The sequence below is a fragment of the Oryctolagus cuniculus genome, chromosome 6, assembly GCF_964237555.1.
Source record: "Oryctolagus cuniculus chromosome 6, mOryCun1.1, whole genome shotgun sequence".
Taxonomy (NCBI): Eukaryota; Metazoa; Chordata; class Mammalia; order Lagomorpha; family Leporidae; genus Oryctolagus; species Oryctolagus cuniculus.
In genome coordinates this window covers 490734-513808 of record NC_091437.1, presented here as the reverse complement: position 1 = coordinate 513808, position 23075 = coordinate 490734, and the positions used below count along the sequence as shown (strand labels likewise).

General features: G+C 56.7%; 3 protein-coding genes across 3 annotated transcripts in view; 2 read left to right on the top strand and 1 right to left on the bottom strand.

Annotated features, from left to right (window-relative positions):
• Window positions 1-225: 225 nt before the first annotated feature.
• RNF187 (ring finger protein 187) lies at window positions 226-6081 on the bottom strand. Its single transcript, XM_070075732.1, has 6 exons — window positions 6076-6081; window positions 5771-5974; window positions 4926-5531; window positions 4110-4202; window positions 1691-1912; window positions 226-1133 (listed from the first exon to the last, which is right to left on the bottom strand). Exons 1-6 carry the CDS (start codon window positions 6079-6081, stop codon window positions 1131-1133), a joined length of 1134 nt encoding a protein of 377 aa, XP_069931833.1. The 3' UTR covers window positions 226-1130.
• Window positions 5457-23075, top strand: part of TRIM17 (tripartite motif containing 17) — a 46064-nt gene continuing 28445 nt past the window's right edge. The window contains exon 1 of the mRNA XM_070075941.1: window positions 5457-5580. The gene's annotated coding sequence lies outside the window, so the exon portion shown is untranslated. The remainder of the gene's footprint in view (window positions 5581-23075) is intronic.
• Window positions 20318-20957, top strand: LOC108176081 (H2B.U histone 2). Its single transcript, XM_017339880.3, has one exon. The coding sequence runs from the start codon at window positions 20447-20449 to the stop codon at window positions 20825-20827; it is 381 nt and encodes a 126-aa protein (XP_017195369.2). The 5' UTR covers window positions 20318-20446; the 3' UTR covers window positions 20828-20957.

Here is a 23075-nt window from a genome sequence, read left to right as displayed (position 1 = left end):
TTCTGTCAGGAGGAAGGGGTCACCGTCTACCCACGCCCCACCCTGCTCCTGGCTGAAAGGCACCTGCCCAGCTGTGTCTGGAGTGCAGGTGACTGTCCAGGCAGCAGTGGTCCCTGTCCCTCTCACAACAGCCCCATGGTAACCCAGCCTCACCGTCCCTAACAAGGGTTGTGGCAAGGGAGGCCCTGGACACACCCACACTGCCCACAGACTCAGGCAAACAGGCCAGGGCAAACCCACTTTATTTAGCAGCGAGAGCCCACGCAGCAGCAGGAGCAGGTCAGACTGTCAGGGTGGGACTCCTAAGGGCCCGTGAAAACGTCAGGGGCGGTGAATCTAAACACTCGCCCACATCTACGCTCCCTGACCTCGACTTTCTGAGGACTCTGCTGGGCGACTGCCAGTTGTGCTGATGACATGTGAGCGCCACAGCCACACCATGGCCACGCCACGAGTGTTGCAAACACAAGTGAGAAACGCTAGAGACAGACGAGGCAGGGAGGGGCTGCAGAAGCATGGGGGAGCCCCGGCACCCTGGGGAAGGTGGAGGGAAGGGGCACTGGGAGGCCTTGGCATCGGGGCAGATGGAGGAGAAATCAGAGTCGGGAGCTGGGAGGGGGATGCAGGCAGGGGGACCCGCAGGAAGGGCGGAGAACCTTCCCTTCCCCGTGCCCAAAGTCTCAAGTCCCGGCTTCCCCCCAGGGACCTCCCAGGGATCCCAGGCCAGGATGAGGGTCCCATGGGACAGCTCCATCCTAGGCACCCTTTGGAAGGTACAGGGTTTGAGACCCTTGGGGCAAAGCCAAGAACCTCAGCCATCCGGGGACGAGGTGAGGAGCAGGGGCTCTGACGGGAGAACAGGTTGTGGGGGCAGTGTGAACAGGATGCCTGGGGTAGGGGCGACAACTAGTCTCACGTCCATGCCCCAAGACCAGACTCTGCTGAGACAGGTAACTGTGCAGGGAAACCCAGGGCGGCGGGGGGAGGGGGCACCTGCGGAGCATCGTCCTCGGCCATCACTGACGGTGCCCACGGAGATGGAGGGGGTGGCGTCTCAGGGGAGGGCCAGCTGTGGGAGGCGGTGCTTTCTGCGTGAGCTACGCAGGGAACCGCCTGCTGCATCAGCGACGTCACTGCATGGGGCGGGGAGCAGAAAACAGAGTTGGAGAGAAGCAGAGGGCGGAGAGAGAGAGGCAGCAAGAAAGAAGATAGTCAGGAGAGAGAGCAAGAGAGAGAAGACAGAGCCGGGAGTTCCTCCCTGGTGAGGCACAGAGACACCTCCACCTCCACTGAGCCCCCCAGGCCCAGATCTCTGTCCCCCCACGGCCAAAACCTGGCTACCCACAGTCGTCACAACTGACCTGGAGGGGCAAGAGCACCTCACACAGGAGGCTGCTGGTCCCGCTCCCCTCCCACAGCCCTGGCCCAGGTGCGCAAAGCCCAAGCAACCAGGTGAGGTCAGGCCTCAGGGCAGAGGGTGAGGCAGCACCAACAGTGAGCACCCAGAGCTCAGGGTGCAAAGGCCCTCTCCCGTGAGAAGCCAGAGACACCCAGGACCCTCGATGCTGAGTGGACGACAGGGTGCGGCTTTAAGGCCCGCTCTCTGGCCGGTCAGCCTGCCGGCAGCCCCCTCAGCACCAGCCTCAGGTCTGCTCTGGAGCCAGCAGGCTCTTCCCCGCCCCGCCCGCACCTGCAACAGCATGCTGAGGCCCAGGTTCCGGTGCTTCTTCTCCAGCTCCGACACGGCCTGCAGCAGGGAGCGGAACCGCTCGGCGGGGTCGGCCTGCTCGTCCTCCGGGGAGCCCTCCTCCTTGGCGGCCTCCTGCAGGAAGTGCGCCTCCTCCTCAGCGAAAAAGGCCCGCAGCTTCTTGTAGTCGGTCAGGGCCTTCTTCCTGCGGTCCATCACGTGTCCCTGCAGGGGCAGGGCAGGCAGCGGTCCTCAGCTCCTGGAGCACCGAAGCCCCTCCCGCCCACAGTCAGCTGCCCCAGCCTGGGGAAACCACTGTTGGCTCTTGGGGGGCTGACAGCCCTGCAGCATTTAAGAAAAATGGCAGAGACAAGAATTTCACTCTGGCCTGCCTTCTGCTTCTTACAACAGATGAAATTCTCATGGGGAAGACGCTCCCTGCTCTGGCTTGAGGGTGTCCCTGAGGGTTCCAGCTGCAAGCTGAGGCTGGGGGCACAGCGCATCGTCAGGAGGCAATGAGGGCACTGCCCTCAGAGAGGATGACACTGTCCAAGAGACCTGGCTACAAAGCGCCAGGCTGGCCCTTGAGTGTGCTGCTTCCTTCCTTCTGGCAAGGGCGTCTCACCAGGGCCCACAAGGGGGCCGCGCTATCCTGGACTTTTGGTTTCCAAAACTACAAACTTCAGAAATCTCTCCTTGGGCCGGCTCATGCAGGTAAAGCCAGAATCCCCTGTGGGTGCCGGTTCATGTCCCGGCTGCTCCACTTCCAATCCAGCTCCCTGCTAATGTACCTGGGTAAACGGGAAGATGGCTCAAACACTTGGGCCCCTGCACACATGTAGGAGACCTGGATGAAGCTTCTGGCTCCTGGCTTCACCTGGCCCAGTGCTGGCCATTGACACCATGTGGGGAGTGAATCAGCGAATGGAAGATCTAACTTTACCTTTCAAATAAATAATCTAAAAAAGAAAGAAATCTCTTCTTGGGCTGGCACTGTGATGCAGTCTGCTAAGCCTCCACCTGTGGTGCCAGCATCTCATATAGGCGCCAGTTCAAGTCCCGGCTGCTCCTCTACCAATCCAGCTCTCTGCTGTGGCCTGGGAAAGCAATGGAAGATGGCCCAAGTGCTTGGGCCCCTGCATCCACTTGGGAGACCCAGAAGAAGCTCCTGGCTCCTAGTTTCAGATCGGCCCAGCTCCAGCTGTTGTGGTCATTTGGGGAGCAAACCTGCAGAGGAAGACCTTTCTCTCTGTCTCTCCCTGTCTGTAACTCTACCTCTCAAATAAAAATTAAGAATCTTAAAAAAAAAAAAAAAAAAAAAAAGAGAGAGAGAGAGAGAAAAGAAAAGAAAAAAAGAAATCTCTTCTTTATACAGCACCCAGCCTGGGTATACCATGTTATAGCAGTACCCTCCTGAAACCAAGGGACAACCCACCACCCAGGACAGGGTCCACAGGGCCCCTACAGGACTGGCTGACGCTCTCCTTACCCCTCAAGCCTCCTCAGGTAGCTTAGCTGCTTTTCCAGAACCTTCCACTATTTGTCCGATTTAGCCTCACTGGGGATTTACTTCCTGTGGGGACTCCCAGGCCATGCAGACCCTGAGTTACAGCAACACGAGGAATCCTAGCAGGAAGGGGTCAAGCTGCCTCTCCTACATGGTCACCAGGTCACCACTACATCTCCCTGGGGGAACCCCAGGAATGGTCAGGTACAGACCCTCAATCACCTCTGGATGTCAACGCCCTGAAGCAGTTGATGTGCAGCATGTTGAGGGTGAACACAAAATCGGCTGCTTAGCAGAGACGCCTGGGGCAGGGCCCAGGACACCTTCCACCCGAGGACATGGAGCACCCCCCACACCCAGCTGTAAAAAAAAGTACTGGCCAAGTGTGAAGACCCTGTCTCTCCCCATCCCCTTCTCCCATAGCCAAGGGGAAGATAAGTCTTGGAGCACGGTCTGGGACATGACTGTAGTCAAAATACACTCGGGTCTTCTCAGCAACCTTCCCAGAGAGCTTGCTCCCATCTCTGAACCGGACACAGCAAGATGGCACCAATGTGACCCTGGGAGCATACCACGTGTAGGCCCCAGACTGCCAAGCACCAAGCCCCTCCTTTCTAAGACACTGGTGGATGGCATGTCGCCACGGAGCCTAAGCACACAAAGACGTTTAGCAAGGCCTTCCACACGTCCAGGTTCTGCTCTCGAATCAGAACCAAGAGAACAGCACAGGGTCATGTGTGCAACGGAAGTCAGGTGCTACAGAGGAGAAAAACAGGATCCCAGCCCTTCCCTGATAGATTCTACAGGGACGCTGGCTCACGCAGCCCAGGAAGACGTCGTAAAGTCCACTGAGGCCCCTCCTCCAGCCAACCAGGCCCACCCAGGTGTCCCCTCGCTCATGGAGACCCCACTTGCCTTCCATACAGCCGCTGCTGACTCTGCCTGGCCATGCAGGTCCCGCGCGTCATTCAGATCTTTCCTCATGATTTCCACCGACCCTTTGTTCTCCTGGAGAGAGATTGGATCCTGGGAGGTGGCAGAAGGCCCAGCCCCTCAGCTCAGCCCCGACCAGGACTTCACAGCTGTGACTCCACTAGTCCGCCTGAGACAAGACCTCCAAACACAAGGCCTCTGCCTGCCAAGCACTGAAGGGCAGGGGGCAGAGACCAGGATCCGGGCAACTTTCCACAAGGCTCGGGGGTGGAGCCGGCTGCCATCTGGGCAGATTTTGGCAGCCTCCCCTCCAGGATCCAGTGACCCCAGGCCTTAGGCCTGGCCTGCAGTGGGCACACCCTGCCATCCCCAGAGCACACAGGTAACAGTGCCTGGCTGGTTTTAGCTCAAGGAGCAGGTGCACTGTCTCTGTACCCTAGGGACCTGGCATTCCACAAGCTGTTCGTCCCCGCCCACTGCCCCAGGGCTTGGCTCCCAACTGTGGCCAGGCTCCCCAGCCTGGTTTCTGTTCGTGCCAGGTATAATGGCCAGCCTAGAGCACAGCAGAGAAGGTTCTAGCGCAAGATGGAAGGCGAACCCTGGGGACCTGGCAGGCACCAGGCTAGCCAGGGAGGACGGAAATCCAGGGCTCCGCCAGCACCGAGGGGGCGGGTCCTGCCGAGAGCCGCTCCGCGGGGGTCCCCCGGGGGCGAGGCCCACGAGGAGGGGTCAGGGAGGAAAGTACCGCCCAGGAAGGGTGCAGAGGCCCGGGGCTGGGCGGGGGCGCCGCGGCCGCACCTTGCCGCGCAGCGCCTTCCTCCAGCGCGGCTCCCACTCGGGCGGCTCGGGGCCTGCGGCCATGCGGCAGGCGGCGCACAGCGGGGCCCCGTCAGCGCGGCACAGCAGCTGCAGCGCCGCCTCGCTGGCCGCGCCGTCGCGCGAGGGCGCCGCGGCCGCCTCCTCGAGCGCCAGCAGGCGGCGGCTGAGCGGCGGGCGGCCGGGCTCCACGGCGCGCTGCCAACAGTCGTCGGCGCACTCGGGGCACGGGAAGGGCCCGTCCTCCTCGGCCCAGAAGCGCACGACGCACGCCCGGCAGAAGCGGTGGCCGCAGTCGGCGCGCACCGGCTCTCGAGGCGCGCGCTGGCACAGGGCGCAGGCGGCCTCGGCGGGGCCGGCGGGGAGCGCCAGGGCTGCGAGCGGCGGCGCCGGCGAGGGCGCGGCGGAGCGGGAGCTGGAGGGCCAGAGGCGCCGGGCTCGCGGACCCGGACCTGCGCGGCGGCGGAGGCGGCGGCGGCGGCGACTGCGACGCGCGGGGCGGGCCCTGGCCGCGGGATACGTCACCAGCCAGGTCCTGGCAGCGGAGTTGTCCACGAACGACGACCTGGCCGCGGTGTACGTCACCCGCTAAGGTCCTGGCAGCGGTGTACCTCAGGAGCGGGGTCCCAGCTGCGAGGTACGTCACCAGTGGGGGTTCCGGGCGCGGTGAACCTCAGGAGCCGGGGTCTCTGCTGCCGGGTACGTCAGGAGCAGGGGTCCTGGCCGCGGCGAACGTCACAAGTAGGGGTCCTGGCCGCGGGGTACGTCAAGAGCGGGGGTTCCGGGCGCGGGGTTTGTCAGGAGCGGGGCTCCCGGCTGCGGGGTACGTCAGGAGCGGGGCTCCCGGCCGCGGGGTTTGTCAGGAGCGGGGCTCCCGGCTGCGGGGTCCGGCAAGAGCAGGGGTCCAGGCTGCGGGGTACGTCAGGAGCGGGGGTCCCGGCCGCGGGATTCGTCAGGAGTGGGGTCCCGGCCGCGGGGTACGTCAGGAGTGGGGTCCCGGCCGCGGGGTTTGTCAGGAGCGGGGCTCCCGGCTGCGGGGTACGGCAGGAGCAGGGGTCCAGGCTGCGGGGTACGTCAGGAGCGGGGTCCCGGCCGCGGTGCCTCAGCTTCGCGGGACTGGGCTTTAAGATACTTGCATCGCATTTGCGGCCCGAGACTGAGTCTTTTCCCTGGAGCGGGAGGGCGCCGATCCGGGGTATTTGCTGAGCTGAAACCCGGTCAGTGCCGTACACACCTCCGCTGGTGATGAAGTGCGTGTCAGGTAGAAACCGGGTACACGCCGCCCCGCACCGGCTGAGGTCCGCACAGATGGCCCGGAGCGGCGCCCTCTGCAAGACTCCTGCCCCCCGCGACCTGGTGGAGTGCGGGCGGTCCAGCTGGAAGCCCTGGGCAACCCGGCCTCTGGACCACTCCTGGAAACCAGGCCTGGGGACAGATGGGTGTGGCAGCACTGCCAGGCCTCCTTCGAGGCCATGAGTGATGGGCAAGGGACAGCAGTTCCCAGAACCCGCCCAGGGCTGGACACCTGGTGTCACAGACAGAGTTCAGAGAGGTTGCCCCAGAATCGCTTCAGCTTCCCTGTAGGTGGGAATATTTTTGTGACAAAAAACAATGGGGGAAGAGTGATTTGCGGGCCTGGCTCTGTGGCCTAACTGGTTAAGACACTAATGCGGGTTCCAGTCTGGGCTGCTCCACTTCCAACCAGCTTTCCCCGCTAATAGGCCCGGGAAAGCAGTGGAAGATGGCCCAAGTGCTTGGGCCCCTGTACCCACATGGGAGACCCCAAAGAAGCTCCTGGCTCCTGGCTTCTGCCTGGCCCAGCCCCGGCCCTTCTGACCATTTGGGGAGTGAACCAGTGATGAAAGATCAGTCTCCCTCTCTCTGTGCAACTCTTTCAAATAAATAAATAAATCTTTTTTGAAAGTGATTTGGGGCCACCGCCGCGGCTCACTAGGCTAATCCTCTGCCTTGCGGCGCCGGCACACCAGGTTCTAGTCCCGGTCGGGGCACCGGATTCTGTCCTGGTTGCCCCTCTTCCAGGCCAGCTCTCTGCTGTGGCCCAGGAGTGCAGTGGAGGATGGCCCAAGTGCTTGGGCCCTGCACCCCGTGGGAGACCAGGATAAGCACCTGGCTCCTGCCATTGGATCAGCGCAGTGCGCCGGCCACAGCGGCCATTGGAGGGTGAACCAACGGCAAAGGAAGACCTTTCTCTCTGTCTCTCTCTCTCACTGTCCACTCTGCCTGTCAAAAATAAAAATAAAAAATAAAGTGATTTGGAAATTCTAGTGCAGCGTTAAATGCTAAAAAGGAAGCGACAAACTGGGGGAGTCATATGCTGTGCATCTGTTGTGTTCCAGGAATGTTAAGAACTCCCTCTCCCTCCATCTGCAAATCCCCCTGGTGGTCAGATTGGAAGAAGGTGACCTTAGCAGTGCAGTGGGTGGTGGCCAAAAGTTCCTGAATGGCTTCTAGCTGGGAGCTGCCTGATGCACCAGTGCTCAAATAGACTTGAAAATTTTATTGTGCCTCAGTTTGCCTTCTAACAGTACTGAGTGTGCCTTCTAACAGTACTGAGTGTGCCTTGTAATGGTACTGAGCATGCCTTGTAACAGTACTGAGTGTGCCTTCTAACAGTACTGAGCGTGCCTTCTAACAGTACTGAATGTGCCTTCTAACGGTAACTGAGCATGCCTTGTAACAGTACTGAGTGTGCCTTCTAACAGTACTGAGTGTGCCTTGTAACAGTACTGAGCGTACCTTCTAACAGTACTGAGTGTGCCTTCTAACAGTACTGAGCGTGCCTTCTAACAGTACTGAGTGTGCCTTGTAACAGTACTGAGTGTACCTTCTAACAGTACTGAGCATGCCTTCTAACAGTACTGAGTGTGCCTTGTAACGGTACTAAGTGTGCCTTCTAACGGTACTGAGCGTGCCTTCTAACAGTACTGAGCGTGCCCTCTAACAGTACTGAGCATGCCTTCTAACAGTACTGAGTGTGCCTTCTAACAGTACTGAGCGTGCCCTCTAACAGTACTGAGCGTGCCTTCTAACAGTACTGAGTGTGCCTTCTAACAGTACTGAGCGTGCCTTCTAACAGTACTGAGCATGCCTTGTAACAGTACTGAGTGTGCCTTCTAACAGTACTGAGCGTGCCCTCTAACAGTACTGAGCATGCCTTCTAACAGTACTGAGTGTGCCTTCTAACAGTACTGAGCGTGCCCTCTAACAGTACTGAGCGTGCCTTCTAACAGTACTGAGCGTGCCCTCTAACAGTACTGAGCGTGCCTTCTAACAGTACTGAGCATGCCTTGTAACAGTACTGAGCGTGCCCTCTAACAGTACTGAGCATGCCTTCTAACAGTACTGAGTGTGCCCTCTAGCAGTACTGAGCATGCCTTCTAACAGTACTGAGTGTGCCCTCTAGCAGTACTGAGTGTGCCTTCTAACAGTACTGAGCGTACCTTCTAACAGTACTGAGCGTGCCCTCTAACAGTACTGAGCGTGCCTTCTAACAGTACTGAGTGTGCCTTCTAACAGTACTGAGCGTGCCTTCTAACAGTACTGAGCATGCCTTCTAACAGTACTGAGCGTGCCCTCTAACAGTACTGAGCATGCCTTCTAACAGTACTGAGTGTGCCCTCTAACAGTACTGAGCATGCCTTCTAACAGTACTGAGCGTGCCCTCTAACAGTACTGAGCGTGCCCTCTAACAGTACTGAGCATGCCTTCTAACAGTACTGAGCGTGCCTTCTAACAGTACTGAACGTACCTTCTAACAGTACTGAGTGTGCCTTCAAACAGTACTGAGCGTGCCTTCTAACAGTACTGAGCATGCCTTCTAACAGTACTGAGCGTGCCCTCTAACAGTACTGAACGTGCCTTCTAACAGTACTGAGCGTGCCTTCTAACAGTACTGAGCGTGCCCTCTAACAGTACTGAGCGTGCCTTCTAACAGTACTGAGCGTGCCCTCTAACAGTACTGAGCATGCCTTCTAACAGTACTGTGTCTTCTAACTACTGACTGTGCCTTCTAACAGTACAAAGTGTGCCTTCTAACAGTACTGAGTATGTTTTCTATCAATATTGAGTGTGCCTTCTAACAATATTGAGCGTGCTTTCTAACAGTACTGTGTCTTTAACAGTATTGAGTGTGTCTTCTAACAGTGTTAATCTTTTCTGTCGCTGATTTGACTTGACCTAACATTCATTGTTTTTAGTGTTTGTTATTTTTCATCTTCCTGAAAGGCAGAGCAACTGAGGGGTGTGTGTGTATGTGTGTGTGTGTGTGTGTGTGTGAGAGAGAGAGAGAGAGAGAGAGAGAGAGAGAACACAAGAACATTAGCGAGAGCACTTCTACCTACTGGTTTGCTTTCCAGATACCCACAATAGCTGGGCCAGGCCAGGCTGAATCCAGGAGCTCAGAACTCCATCCAGCTCTCCCTCCTAGGTGGCATGGACCCAACTACCTGAGCCATCATCTACTGCCTCCCAGGGTGTGTTAGCAAGAAGCTGGCTCAGAAGTGAGGTAGCCAGGGGCTGGCGCTGTGGTGCAGCTACAGTGCTGGCATCTATATGGACACTGATTCCGGTCCCAGCTGTTCTACTTCCAATCCAGCTCTCTGCTATGACCTAGGAAAGCAGTGGAAGATGGCCCAAGTCTTTGGACCCCTGCACCCATGTGGAAGACCAAGAAGTTGTTCCTGGCTCAGTTCTGGCCATTGTGGCATAGCAGAAAAAGCCTCTGCCTGCAGTGCTGGCATCCCATGTGGGCAATGGTTCGAGTCCTGGCTGCTCCACTTCTGATCCAGCTCTCTGCTATGGCCTGGGAAAGCAGTGGAGATGGCCCAAGTCCTTGGGCCCCTGCACCCATGTCGGAGACCTGGAAGAAGCTCCTGGCTCCTGACTTCAAATCGGCTCAGCTCCAGCTACTGTAGCCATTTGCGGAGTGAACCAGCAGATAGAAGACCTTTCTCTCTGTCTCTGCTTCTCTGCAACTCTATCTTTCAAATAAATAAAAGAAATTGCACATGTCAAAATGTGTAGAATCCAGAAAACCCATATCTGAAAGTGTTTACTAAACTCATGTATCAAGAAAAATCAAAACAAAAAAGAAACTGGCCGTTTATTACAGACTGGCATGTGTCCAGCCAAAAGATTTGTCAAAGTGCTGAAATCCTGAGCCCTAGGACCTGTGAATGTGGCTGCTTTCGAAACTGTCTTGCAGATGTGGTTGCTAAAATATGAGGTCATCCTGGCCTTGGGTGCGGGTGGGGTGGGGCACTAACCCATAGCTGGTGTCCTTGTAGGAAAAGGAAAGCTGAGACAGACACACAGGCCTCGTGGTAGTGGAGGCACGGGGCTGGTGCATGTCTACAGGCTGAGTAGCACAGGCCACTGCCAGACCTCAGGATGAGCTGAGGAGAGTTCGTCCCAAGAGCCCAGAGGGATCGGGCCCTGTCCATGCCTTGATTTTGTGAGGGGCCACATTTCTGTCATTTAAGCCACTCAGGCTGTGGTGGTGTATTATGGCAGCCACAGGAAAGTGAACGCACCATCTAGTTCAACATGTTCCGAGAAAGAGCAGAATAAATACAAGTATCATGAAAAAAGTGTGTGGGGGGGATCTAGGTCTAAGAGCTAAAGCCAATTAAATAGGGAAAAAGAACAGCGGAGATGAACCAACTGGAAGGTGGTTCTTGGGAAAGACCCATCATCCAGCCAGTCCATTTTTGGCTGCCAACAACACAAAACCACAGACTGGGCAACTTCTGGAGAGCACACACCAATTCTGGCTCTTGGTTCTGGTCCAGGGTTGAGAGGCCACATGTTGTGGTGGCTTCTCGCAGGCAGAGTCCTGGAGACACACAGGGCCCCATGTGACGAGACAGACAGCTTTGCTGAATCCACTCACAACGGCAGAGCCGCCTCCTAAGATCTCACAGTGGAGCTCAAACTTCAGCATGAGTTTCCGAGGAGACCAACCGCCTTCCAGCCATGCAGGGGATGAGGGCAGAGAGGAGAAGAAGGGGACATAGCAGGCCTGGCCTCCAGAGTCTCCTGTGGGCCAGGACACTGTCCACGCCTGCGTCTGCTCCCTCAAGCCCCACCTTTCCAGGGACAGAATTAACTTCGTCAGAATGAACAACTGGACTTAGAGACGCAAATATCAAGCTGCCTTTAGTGCCCCTGTGTTCATTTTTTTAACCTTTTTGGACTTAAAAAAATCACATTAAGACCAATTTCTCAATTTTTCACTTTAATTGCAATAGTAATACCTAACTTTTAGATACTTCAGATGTCAAAATCTTAAATGATTTGTGATCCTAAAAATCTGAATATTCCCATGGTATTTACCAATAGAAAACAGTAAGATAATTTGAGTCCAAATAGATAGTTCTAAAAATTTCCTCACCCCAACACACATAAATCTGGCTCCCTTTCCCAGGTTACCAAACCAAATGACTAACAGGACACAAAGTGAATGGACAGTAGTACCCTGGAATGAGTGACTGATGGGGTCCTGAGTGAATGAATGATCCCAGCACCTGGTTCTCCGCGTTAACCTGCACAATGAAATTCCTGCTACAGATGCACCCCAGGAGGCAGCAGTTGATGGCTCAAGTACTGGCTCCTGGACGGTCTATATATTATTAATATATAATATTAGAATTTATATATAATATATAAATTTATATAATATGTATTATATAGATTTTCTATATAATTATTAATATATAATACTATTCTAATAAATATAAAAGTGTTCTAATCCTTCAGTTTTTTTTTAATATTTATTTTTTATTTGAAAGTTAGAGTTACACAGAGAGAGGAGAGGCAGAGAGAGGGAGAGAGAGAGAGAGAGAGAGGTCTTCCATTGCTGGTTCACTCCCCAATTGGCCACCAACAGCCAGAGTTGTGCCGATCAGGAGCCAGGAGCTTCTTCCAGGTCTCCCACGTGGGTACAAAAGACAGTGGCTTTTACCTGCTACACCAGCCCATAATACTTCAGTTTAAGACTTATAACATTCCAGGGGCACCATTAGATAGGACAGCTTGAGCCCAGGGAATGTGCGTCTCACAGTTCTGGAGGCTGAAGTCCAAGGCCAAAGTGTGGGCAGCGCTGGTCCTCCTGGGCCCACACAGGGTAGAGACAGCGAGGAGTCCGCCTCGGATGTCAGGGGGACCCGTTCTGCCCCAGCAGCCGCCCCTCTGCCTGCCCCCCAATGCAGCAAACACCAGCAAACCTTCCTCTGGCTCCACCTGGATTCCTGCTCATAGCCAGGGCCCCTGCTGTTCTGAGAACACCAGACTGAACCATTGTGGGGGACAGGCTTGTCCCAGACATGAACACAGAGAGCAGGCTGGGAAGCCGCAGGGCCAGGAGTCAGGGGGCAGGAGCAGTGTGTGGTCAGCACTGCCCCGTTTCTTACAGCCCCAAGGTGGACAAGAAGCTGTGTGCTTGGCAGAGAGAGAGAGAGAGAGGCAAATATGTTCACCGGCTTTCTGATGTCTGTCATTTTGGATGCTTTGACATCTGGGGACTTGCTGGCCCTGGAGGGATGTCCAGCCCCTCCCAGGGCCAGCTGATTGCTGGAGACAGCAAGCAGTTCATCAGGGTTAAGAGTTTCCTTACAGACCCAGCAAGCAGAGCCCACATCCCACCACCTCCTCCATGGGGCTCCGGTGCCCTGGGCCTCCACCCCTGCCCTCATCTCAGGGACCTGGCTCCTGACCACTGGGGACAGCTCTCTGGGGTCATTGCAGCACCTCACGGCTCCTCCTTCCCTCTCCTCCTGAGCAATCCCAGTGCATCCCCATCTGGCCCTGGCCTGCCCCTGGTCCAGGGAACTGAGTGACAAACTCTCTGTGATGGTGTCAGCCTAGACAGCAGTCAGAGGAATACAGACCTTTCTCTGGGAACAGCAGTGCACTGCGGTGGAAATGCTCCTGCCACAGCACACCAGCGGCCCAGGCAAGGCACCTGCGTGCCAAAGGTCGCGCAGTGCTTCACGGAAGAGTGAGTGGCTTGGGCAGCAGAGGACGGCCCCAGTGCTGGGAGACCCGGAGGAAGATCCTGGCTGCTGGCTTGGTCCTGGCCCAGCCCTGGCATTTCGGCCATCTGGGGGGTGAACCAGTGGATGGAAGATCTCCCTCTGTCTCTCCTGCTCTTTTGTAACTATTTCAAATAAGTGAATAAATTCTAAAAAATAATAATAATAAAACCCTCTGGCGGGGGTGGGGGAGAGTGTGGCATCTTCTGTGATGGCTCCTCTTGTTGGCATAGGCGCGGAAGGTCCAGGCTGTGCCTGCTGTCGGCCATGGTCTGACCAGCGCCTGCATTCTCGTTCCCACACCTCTAGGGGCTCTCTGCCACGCTGCTGACCCCTCCCCATATCTAGCTTAAAGAACGGTACTGCAGGGGACGAGGCCCAGATACAGGACAGCTGGTCATCAGGGTCGCAGGGGGTGGGGCTGGCGTGGGGCGGCCCGGGGCGGGGCCCCAGCCCGGTGTCTGCTGCGGTAACGCACACTGCAGGCGGCACAGTTCAGCTCCTGTCCTGGGCCTCTGAGTCGGAGGACGGCCTGACTGCGCGGTAAGAGCTGCGCCCAGAGCCCCGAGCCCGGAGCAGCTCCACAGGTCCCCTGCGGATACCGCGGATCCGCGCCGAACTCGGTGCGCAAGTTCAACCACAGCGGGGGCCCCGCGGCGATCTCCGTCCCCACGAGAGCCGCTCGCGACCCGACCGGGCCCGGGGAGCTCCAGCCGGGGCGCAGGACGCGGGCAGCGCGGCGGGGCTGCAGGCGCAGTACCGAGGGCCGCGGCGCGGGCGGAGGTTCGGGAAGCCCCGCGCAGGATAACCGCGCTTGCTCCTGCGTGGCGCTGGCGCGCTGCGCTCGCAGTCTAGGTCTCGTTTGTGGGTTTGGGATCCGTTACGGTGTAAACGCACGTGTGCTTCCGTGTGTTCTGGGGTCTGCGGGACACGGCGACTGCCCCTCTCCGTCTCGCCTGCCTGCATCCCCACTGCTCCTGCCCTGGTTTAACGCCGCCTCTCCTGAAAATACACGGAGTCCCATAAAATCTTAAGCCTTGCGTGCGAGCCTTCTGGTTCTGTGGACACCGCCTGCGGCCGCTCAGAAGATGCGCGAATCCCCGCGTTTAAGAAGAGAAACGCGGGATATGGAATAGGACCGGGGTCGACCCTGGCAGACTGCGCCACTGGGCCCCCTGCAGGCGCCAGGCGCTGCGGGGGGAGCGAGGCGGAGGGGGGGACAGGGGGGACACGCGTGGGACTGGCTCCTGCTGGACTCTGGAGCCCGCGTTTCGCGCAGCTCGCCTCACGGTCCGTCCGTGCCGCGAATCTGGACGTCCGCAGCCTCTCTGCGTTGCTGAGGAGCACGCTTGGCGGCAGCAGCCTCTTCTGCGCTCGACGCAGCGGGAGGACCGGGTGCCCGCCAGGCCGCGCCGCGCCGCCTGGCTCGGTCCTCCTCGCCCCCGCCGCCCTGCCTGCGGGCCCGGTCCTCCGCGGCTCCGCCGCCCTCTCCCCCAACCCCGTCCTCTCCTCTCCCCCACTCCGTCCTCCCGGTCTCCCCCGTCCCCCCCACTTCGTCCTCCCCAGCCGCCTCCTCCCGGGCTTCGCGCTCCTGGCACGCAAAGCTCCACGGCCGGCCCGGGCCGCCGCCGCTGCCCTCCAGTTCCAAGCCCCGAGATGCTAGCCTTCTTCGGGGTCACTTATTTGCTACTGCTGGCGTCATTTGTTGAAAGGCGTGCTGGCCGAGCTGGGAGGGCGCCAGGCCCCAGGGCCGGGGCCGCGGCTATCCCGGGACCGCCAAGGAAGCGCGCACTCGAACCCCTCAGTGGCTTCCCGGGGGCGGCCGCCATCTGCTCTCGCTCTCCAAGCGCCTCTCCTCTTTCCTTCCATTTCGTTTCCCGCTCCTTTCCTCCAGTTCACCTGCAGTGTCCCGCCTGCCGTGGTCCTGACCCCAAGCTCAGGGCTGGCTCTGCACACCCCGGGTGCCCCCCTGCCCATTTCTCAACCCTCCGGGTCAGTGCCACCCCAGATGCCAGAGTCCCATAGAAAATGGTGTCGTATTTAGTATGTGTGTTACCCACACCCGCCAAATACATTTCCTAAGGGCTTTTCTGCTTTAATTTAGAAAAGTATCATTGAGGCCGGCGCTGTGGCTCACTTGACTAATCCTCCACCGGCGGCGCCAGCACCCTGGGTTCTAGCCCCGTCGGGGCGCCGGATTCTGTCCCGGTTGCTCCTCTTCCAGGCCAGCTCTCTGCTGTGGCCCGGGAGTGCAGTGGAGGATGGCCCAAGTGCTTGGGCCCTGCACCCCTCATGGGAGACTGGGTTGGGGCAGCGGGGTGGAGGCACCTGGCTCCTGGCTTCGGATCAGCGCAGTACCAGCTGTGGTGACCATTAAGGGAGTGAACCAATGGAAGGAAGATCTTTCTCTCTGTCTCTCTCTCACTGTCTATAACTCTGCCTGTCAAATAAAAAAAAGAAAGAAAGGATCATTAAAAGGATGCTTTGGGTTTTTTTTCCTGATACATTCATTTATGGGATGCCATTTGCTGTCTTCATACAAGCATGCATTGTGTAATGTAACACCTCTGTCTCAAGCATTTATCATCTATGGCAAAAACATTCAAAATGCTTTCTTCTAGCTTTTCTTTTTTAAGATTTTTATTTATTTATTTAAGAGGCAGCGTTACAGACAGTGAGAGGGAAAGACAGAGAGAAAGGTCTTCCGTCTGCTGATTCACTCCCCAAATGGCCACAAAGGCCAGAGTGCGCCAATCTGAAGCCAGGAGCCAGGAGCTTCTTCTGGGTCTTCCATGTGCCCCCACAGGGGCACAAGGGCTTGAGCCATCTTCTACTGCCCTCCCAGGCCACAGCAGAGAGCTGGATTGGAAGAGGAGCAGCCGGAACTAGAACCGGCACCCATATGGGATGCCCACACCACAGGCGAATTAACCTACTGCGCCACAGCATCGGCCCCGTTTTTTTGGTTGTTTTTTGTTTTTTTTTTTTTTGTTTTTTGTTTTTTTGTTTGTTTGTTTGTTTGTTTGTTTTGACAGACAGAGTGGATAGTGAGAGAGAGAGAGAGAGAAAGGTCTTCCTTTTTGCCGTTGGTTCACCCTCCAATGGCTGCCACGGCTGGCGTGCTGCGGCCGGCGCACCGCGCTGATCCGAAGCCAGGAGCCAGGTGCTTCTCCTGGTCTCCCATGCAGGTGCAGGGCCCAAGGACTTGGGCCATCCTCCACTGCACTCCCAGGCCACAGCAGAGAGCTGGCCTGGAAGAGGGGCACCCGGGACAGAATCCGGCGCCCTGACTGGGACTAGAACCCGGTGTGCTGGCGCTGCTAGGTGGAGGATTAGCCTATTGAGCCGCGGTGCCAGCCTTTTTTTTTTTTTTTTTTTTTTTTTTTAATGTGGAGGTCCATGTCGTGGTACAGCGGGTTAAGCTACTGCTTGGGATACCTGCATCCCACATCAAAATGCTTCTTGAAGTCCTGGCTACATTTTTTTAAATATCAATATCTTTTAAGATTTATTATTGGGCCGGCTCTGTGATGCAGTAGGTTAATCCCCTGCTTGCAATGCCGGCATCCTCTGCTGCCTTCACAGACCCATTAGCAGAGAGCTGAATTGGAAGTGGAACAGCCGAGTCTTGAACCGGCATCCATATGGAATGCTGGCATCCCAGGCCACAGTACTTAACCCGACAGGCCACAGAGCTGGCCCCACCAGCCACTTTGCTTCAGATCCAGCTTCTTGTGCACCCTGGGAGCATCAGATAACTGTCCAAATACTTAGACTGCTGCTACCCACTGGGACAGTAGGATGAAGCTCCTGGCTCCTGGCTCCTGGCTCTGGCCTGGCCCAGACCAGCTGCTGCAGCCATTTGGGGAGTGAATCTGTATGTGTCTCTCTTCCTCTTCTCTCTGACACTGTGCCTTTCAAATACTCTTTTCTTTAATTGTTTTAAATGCAGTGTATTAAGGTCAACCTACTGTGCAATCAAATTCCAGAACTTGCTCCCTTGACTGCAGTTTAGTGCCTGCTCATCAGCCTTCCTCCCGTGTACTGTATGCCATGTCTCCATTATAGTACCTTATAAACTGTTAGGCAGGTAGTGTCACACTGTTGTTTGAGCAATAATGACAAGAAAACATGGAGCCTGTGACATTCAGTGCAGACTGTTTTTACTGTCTTTGTCCTGTGGCTGGTTGAGTCTGGGTGTAGAACGCGTGTATGTGGAGGACCAGCTGTACTGCAGGCTGGGTGTCTCAGATGTCGCCAGCACCTCACGCAGTCTGGAGGCTGGAGTCTGACAAGACAGTGTTGGCACTGTTGGTTTCCCAGTTTGCAAACACTGTGCTTCTCACTGTGCTCTTACGTGACAGAAAAGCAAGCTCTCTGGGTCTCAGAGGGGCTAGGGCCCCACCTTAAGGACAGAACTACCCCCAAAATCCCCACCTCCTGACAGCATCACATGGGGGATTAGGGTGTTCAATGCTAGCTAAGGGGGTACATACGTTCAGCTGGTAGCAACAGCCATGGGGATTTACATCCAAACAACACTGAGCAGCCACTCTGGTGGGCAGAACAGTTCCTAAATCCTTTTTTTTATTATTAAGATGTATTTTAATTATTTTAAAATCAGAGTTACAAATAGCCGCAACAGCAAGGGCCAGGCCAGGCAAAGCCAGGCGCAAGAGCTTCATCTGGGTCTCCCACATTGGTGCAGGGGCCCAAACACACTATCAGGGAACTGGATCAGAAGTGGAGCAGCCAGGACTCTAACTAGCACCCATATGGGATGCCCATGTCACAGGAGGCGGCTCCACTCACCACGCCACAATGCCAGCCCCCAGCTCCTGAATCTTAGCTCCTGCACTAGAAAACAACTCCTTGCCCAAAGTTCTTCGTAGAAATTACCACTGCAAAATTTATTCAAACCTTCCGTCACCACAAGGAGGTGGGGAAGCCTCTGCAGGCCCCTGGCAGGAAGCGAGACCAAGACAGGTGGGCCTTGACCCTTGTTCACACACTGTAGGGAAGACATCCATCAGGGATCTGGGGCGGGGGGTGAGGGAGAGGGTAGAGCAAGACTGAGCTCTCCAGACACAGTACAGCCAAGTGGGCATTTACAGCCAAGGAGCAGGGTGGGGGTCTTCACGTCTGTCTCTATTCAAAGAACAGAAAATCAAGCTGAAACTTAACCCCACTGTTTGATACCAAGGGGTGGGACCCTCGAGAGGGACAGCACTCTGCCCTCAATAACGAATGTCAATTCCTGGATCAATGGAGTATGGGCTAATGAGCTATCCTGGGAGTGTGTTAGCTCTAAACACCGGTTTGCGGGGTCTGTCTTGTGCTCTCCTTCTTGCCATGTGGTGCCCTGAGCTGCCTCGGGACTCTACCAGCAAGAAGCCATCGCTGCATGTGGCCCCTCAGCGTCGGGCCAGAACCATGAGTCAGAATAAACCTCCCCATAACTTCTCCAATGGAATCTGTGGGTGAACCCTAAGAGGAAGGAGCCTCGGGGAGGATGGGGGAGCTGATCAAATGCTGAGGGTGACCGAGTACTGAGGGTGATTGGATGGGGGATCTGCTCAGCTGACTTTGCAGGGTGAACCCTGAAGCAGGATCCTCCAAGGACCTGCACAAATTGCCTTACGTTTGGAGGCCGACTAAACCCAGTGCACGTACCCACAGTGCCTGGTGGGAACCAGGTTGGAATATTGTTTTTAATAAGGCTTCATTTGCACAATGTTGGAGTGACATTTAACCATGGTTTAACAAGTTTTTAAAATATTATTTTATGGGGCCGGCGCTGTGGCATAGTGGGTAAAGTCGCTGCCTGCAGTGCCAGCATCCCATATGGATGCCAGTTTGAGTCCCAGCTGCTCCACTTTCGATCCAGCTCTCTGCTATGGCCTGGGAAAGCAGTAGAAGATGGCCCAAGACCTTGGGCCCCTGCACCTGCATGGGAGACCCGGAGGAAGCTCCTCACTCCTGGTTTCAGATGGGCACGGCTCCGGCCATTGCAGTCAATTGGGGAGTGAACCAGTGGATGGAAGACCTCTCTCTCTCTCTCTGCCTCTCCTTCTCTGTGTGTAACTCTGACTTTCAAGTAAATAAATAAATCTTTAAAAAATTATTTTATTCAAAAGGCAGAGTTACTAAGAGACCTTGCATCCACTGGTTCACTCTTCAAATGGCCTCAGCAGTGAAGCTATCCAAAGCCAGGGGCCAGGAGTTTCATCCTGGTCTCCCACGTGGGTGCAGGGACCCAAGCACTTGGGCCATCTCCACTGCTTTCCCAGGCCATAGCAGAGAGCTGGATCGGAAGTGGAGCAGCCGGAATTCGAACCGGACCTATATGGAATGCCAGCGCTGCAGGCCAAGGCTTAACCTACCGTGCCACAGTGCCAGCCCCCTGGATTAAGTATTCAGCGGTCGCCACTCTGGAAATGTTTGTGAACGCAACCATATCTTTTTAAAGGAAACAGATAAAGCATTCGTGCTGACTCCATCTGGGGAGCCCCGGGGACCAGCGTTCACGCCGCATGGCCGCCTGAGGACAGACCTTGTGCATGAGCTGCCCGCCCCGAGTCCTGCTCCGGACACTCAGAGGTGCGGGGCGCACAGCTCGGTCAGGGTTTCAAAGAGCCAGAGAAAGGCTGTGATGGCGGGGAGCGCTCAGTCCAGGCAGCCCCTGCTGCTGCTGGCGGGGCTGGCCGGGAAAAGGGAAGACAGACAGGGCGCAAGCCATAACAGCCTGTGCGCGCCGGGCGCCCGCTCAGCCACTCGGCTCGCAGCAGCCGTCCCCGGGGTCCCCGTCTTCACTCTGCGGGTGAGGGTGGGGACACGGGCGTTGCCCGCCCGGATCAGGGCTCCAGCTGCCGGGTTCCCAAAAAGCTCCGCAGGTGATGCAGAGGCGAGACTCGGGGTTGCTGTGATGACGCAACAGTGACGACGCTGGGGTCTCGGAGCCTCCTCAGCGCGGACGCCCACTGGAAGCCCGCCCCGTCTCCCCCTGCAGCACCACTGCCCGCGCTTCCTCACAGGCAGTGTGGACGCACTCGGGACGCTGCAGGAACGTGGGGCGGCTGCAGAGGGAGAACCCGTGCGGAAAAAACGGCTCCGCCCTGCTGCCGGCGTCGGGGAGGCCGGCCGCAGCACGACCCGCGCTTCCTCGGCGGCCGCGTCCATCCGCGCCGGGCAGCGAGTCTTCGGCGGCCGGGAACAAAGGGTCGAAACAAAGGCGAACCCGCCCTGGCCGCTCCCCCGAGCGGCACCGACGCGCCTCTGGATTGGCCGGGCTGTGGCCCAATGGCAAAGAAGAGCTGGCATCTCCTATTTACATAGGAGACGAGCCTCCCAATCAGACGCTGGCGATCCGGAGCCTTCATTTGACTAGATAGACGGCAAATAGGCCCGCCCGCGCCGCAGTGCCCTGCGTGTCCGTGCCGCCGCTGCGCCGCCATGCCCGAGCCCTCCCGCTCGGCCCCCGCGCCCAAGAAGGGCTCCAAGAAGGCGGTGACCAAGGCGCAGAAGAAAGACGGCCGCAAGCGCAGGCGCGGCCGCAAGGAGAGCTACTCCATCTACGTGTACAAGGTGCTCAAGCAGGTGCACCCCGACACCGGCATCTCGTCCAAGGCCATGGGCATCATGAACTCGTTCGTCAACGACATCTTCGAGCGCATCGCCAGCGAGGCGTCGCGCCTGGCGCACTACAACAAGCGCTCGACCATCACGTCGCGCGAGGTGCAGACGGCCGTGCGTCTGCTGCTGCCCGGCGAGCTGGCCAAGCACGCCGTGTCCGAGGGCACCAAGGCCGTCACCAAGTACACCAGCTCCAAGTGACGCGCGCAGCGCGCACCCAAAGGCTCTTTTCAGAGCCACCCACACGGTCGAGAAAGGGTTTCGAACACGGCTTGGGCGTGGTTGTCTGGCCTCGTGTAGCTCCCCGCGCTCCATTAGCTGCCCGGTTCCTTGGTTTGGGTCTTGAGTGCGTGCGTGCGGTGTGGTGCGGGAGCGTGCACCTGCTCCACAGCAGGCGGAGACGGCCGGCTCGGTCACGTCCTCGGCCCCGCCCAGGGCTGTCGGCCCCGAATGCCCATGGGGAGCCGTAGGTGAGGGCGCGGGTGTGTCCTGGGTGCTGTGGTAGAGCCGGAGCCTGCGAACGCGGGGGCAGCAGGACTGAAGCCGGCGGGGGTCGGAGCCGGGCGGCCTGCACCGCCGAGGCGGGGTTCCGGGTCGCCGTGAGAGGCCCCTCTGCCACGGGAGCGACCGCGTTGGCTTTGGAAGCGCCCCCGCCTTCCCCGGATGCGCAGTGCGTACGTGCAGAGTGCCGTTTTGGTGCGGGTGCCCTAGCTCTGGATATCGCTGTGAGCTCTGGGTCCCGGGTCACTGCCCAGAGCCGGTGAGGATCGGGAGAGGCCTGGCGGCACGGAGCGCCACCGCCTCCCGCAAAGAATTAAACTCAGCGCAACAGTCTCAGCCCTGAATCCTCCGCTCGCCGGGAGGCGGGCGGGGGCACGGGGGCCGCGATTCGAGGCGAGCGCCAGTTGTCCCCGCGCGCGCCCCGCACGGACGTGGCGAGCGCTCGGGTCTGGCGCCGGCGTCTGCGGCGCTGCAGTCACCGGGTCAGAAGGCGCGGAGCGGGAGGCTCCGGGCGTGGACGCCGCTCCCCTCCCGCGTCCGGGGCTTGAGCGGAGTCTCTGCCACCCACGCCCCGGCTGCTGTGGGCGTTTGCCGAGGGAACCGTGGATGGAGGGTCCTCCTGCCTGTCAGAAACATTTGTATAATATGAAAAATCGTCGCACCTGTCATCTGAAGGTAATTCCTGGAATTTTGAGTTTGATCCCATAAGCAGTTACTAACCCGCATGAGCAAATTCTTAACTGAGCTATTGCAGGAGACGAGTCTGCTCTCTGAGCGCGTTTCCATCCAGTCTGCCTGTGTTTCACAACACATACATGTACTACATAATTCATTACATACGTACGTATGCACACACATGGTTTATTAGTGTAGCTTCATAATACACACGCACATGATTGTTAGTGTTCTATTACAAACATCATTCATCACATATGTACATAGGCACACACATGGTTTACTAGTGTTGCTTCATAATACACATGATTATTAGTGTTCTGTTACATACATGCATTACATGCATGTTAATGTTCTGTTTCACACATACAGGCATTGCTCATTAGTAAATATGCATCACATATATACATGCATGACTTATTAGTGTTCTGTTTCACATACATGACATGCATACATTACATTTATATACACATACATACATAGTTTATTAGTGTTCTGTTTCACAGACACATTACATACATGCATTTGTTTATTAGTGTTCTGGTACATACATGTATACATGGTTTATTAGTGTTCTGTTAAAACATGGCTTATTAGTGTTCTGTCTCACACATATGTACCATACATACATATCTATATGCATTACATATGTACACACATGGTTTGTTCTTTTACACACACATACATACCGTACAAACATACCTACCTACCCTACACACATAAGTACATACCTTCATGGTTAGTGTTCTGTTTCACACATTCTTACAGCATGCATGGTTTATTAGAGTACTCTGTTACATACGACATGGTTTATTACTGCTCTGTTGTAGTTGAACTGTTCTATTACCCTTCCCTAAAAAACAACAACAAAAAATGCCCGTTGCAATTTCAACAAACTCCCAGGTGAGCAGTCTCATGTCTCAGAGACCATGCGGAGGGCACATGCTCACATACTTGTGTCAAAGATGGCCTCGGATCCTTGGGTGAGGCTGACTCAGTGACAGGGACCACCATGCCTGTGACTGCTCCATCCCTCCCTCTCCCCCTTTTTCTCTCTTTTCTTCTCTCCACCTCCCTTATTTGAAAGAGCTACAGAGAGAGGGAGAAAGAGAGATCTTCCATCTGCTGGTTCACTCCCCCAAATGGCCACAACGACCTGGGGCTAGGCCGGGCTGAAATCAGGAGCCAGGAGCTTCTTCCAAGTCTCCCACATGGATGCCGGAGCCCAAGGACTTGGGTCACCTTCTACTGCTTTCCCAGGCCATTAGCAGAG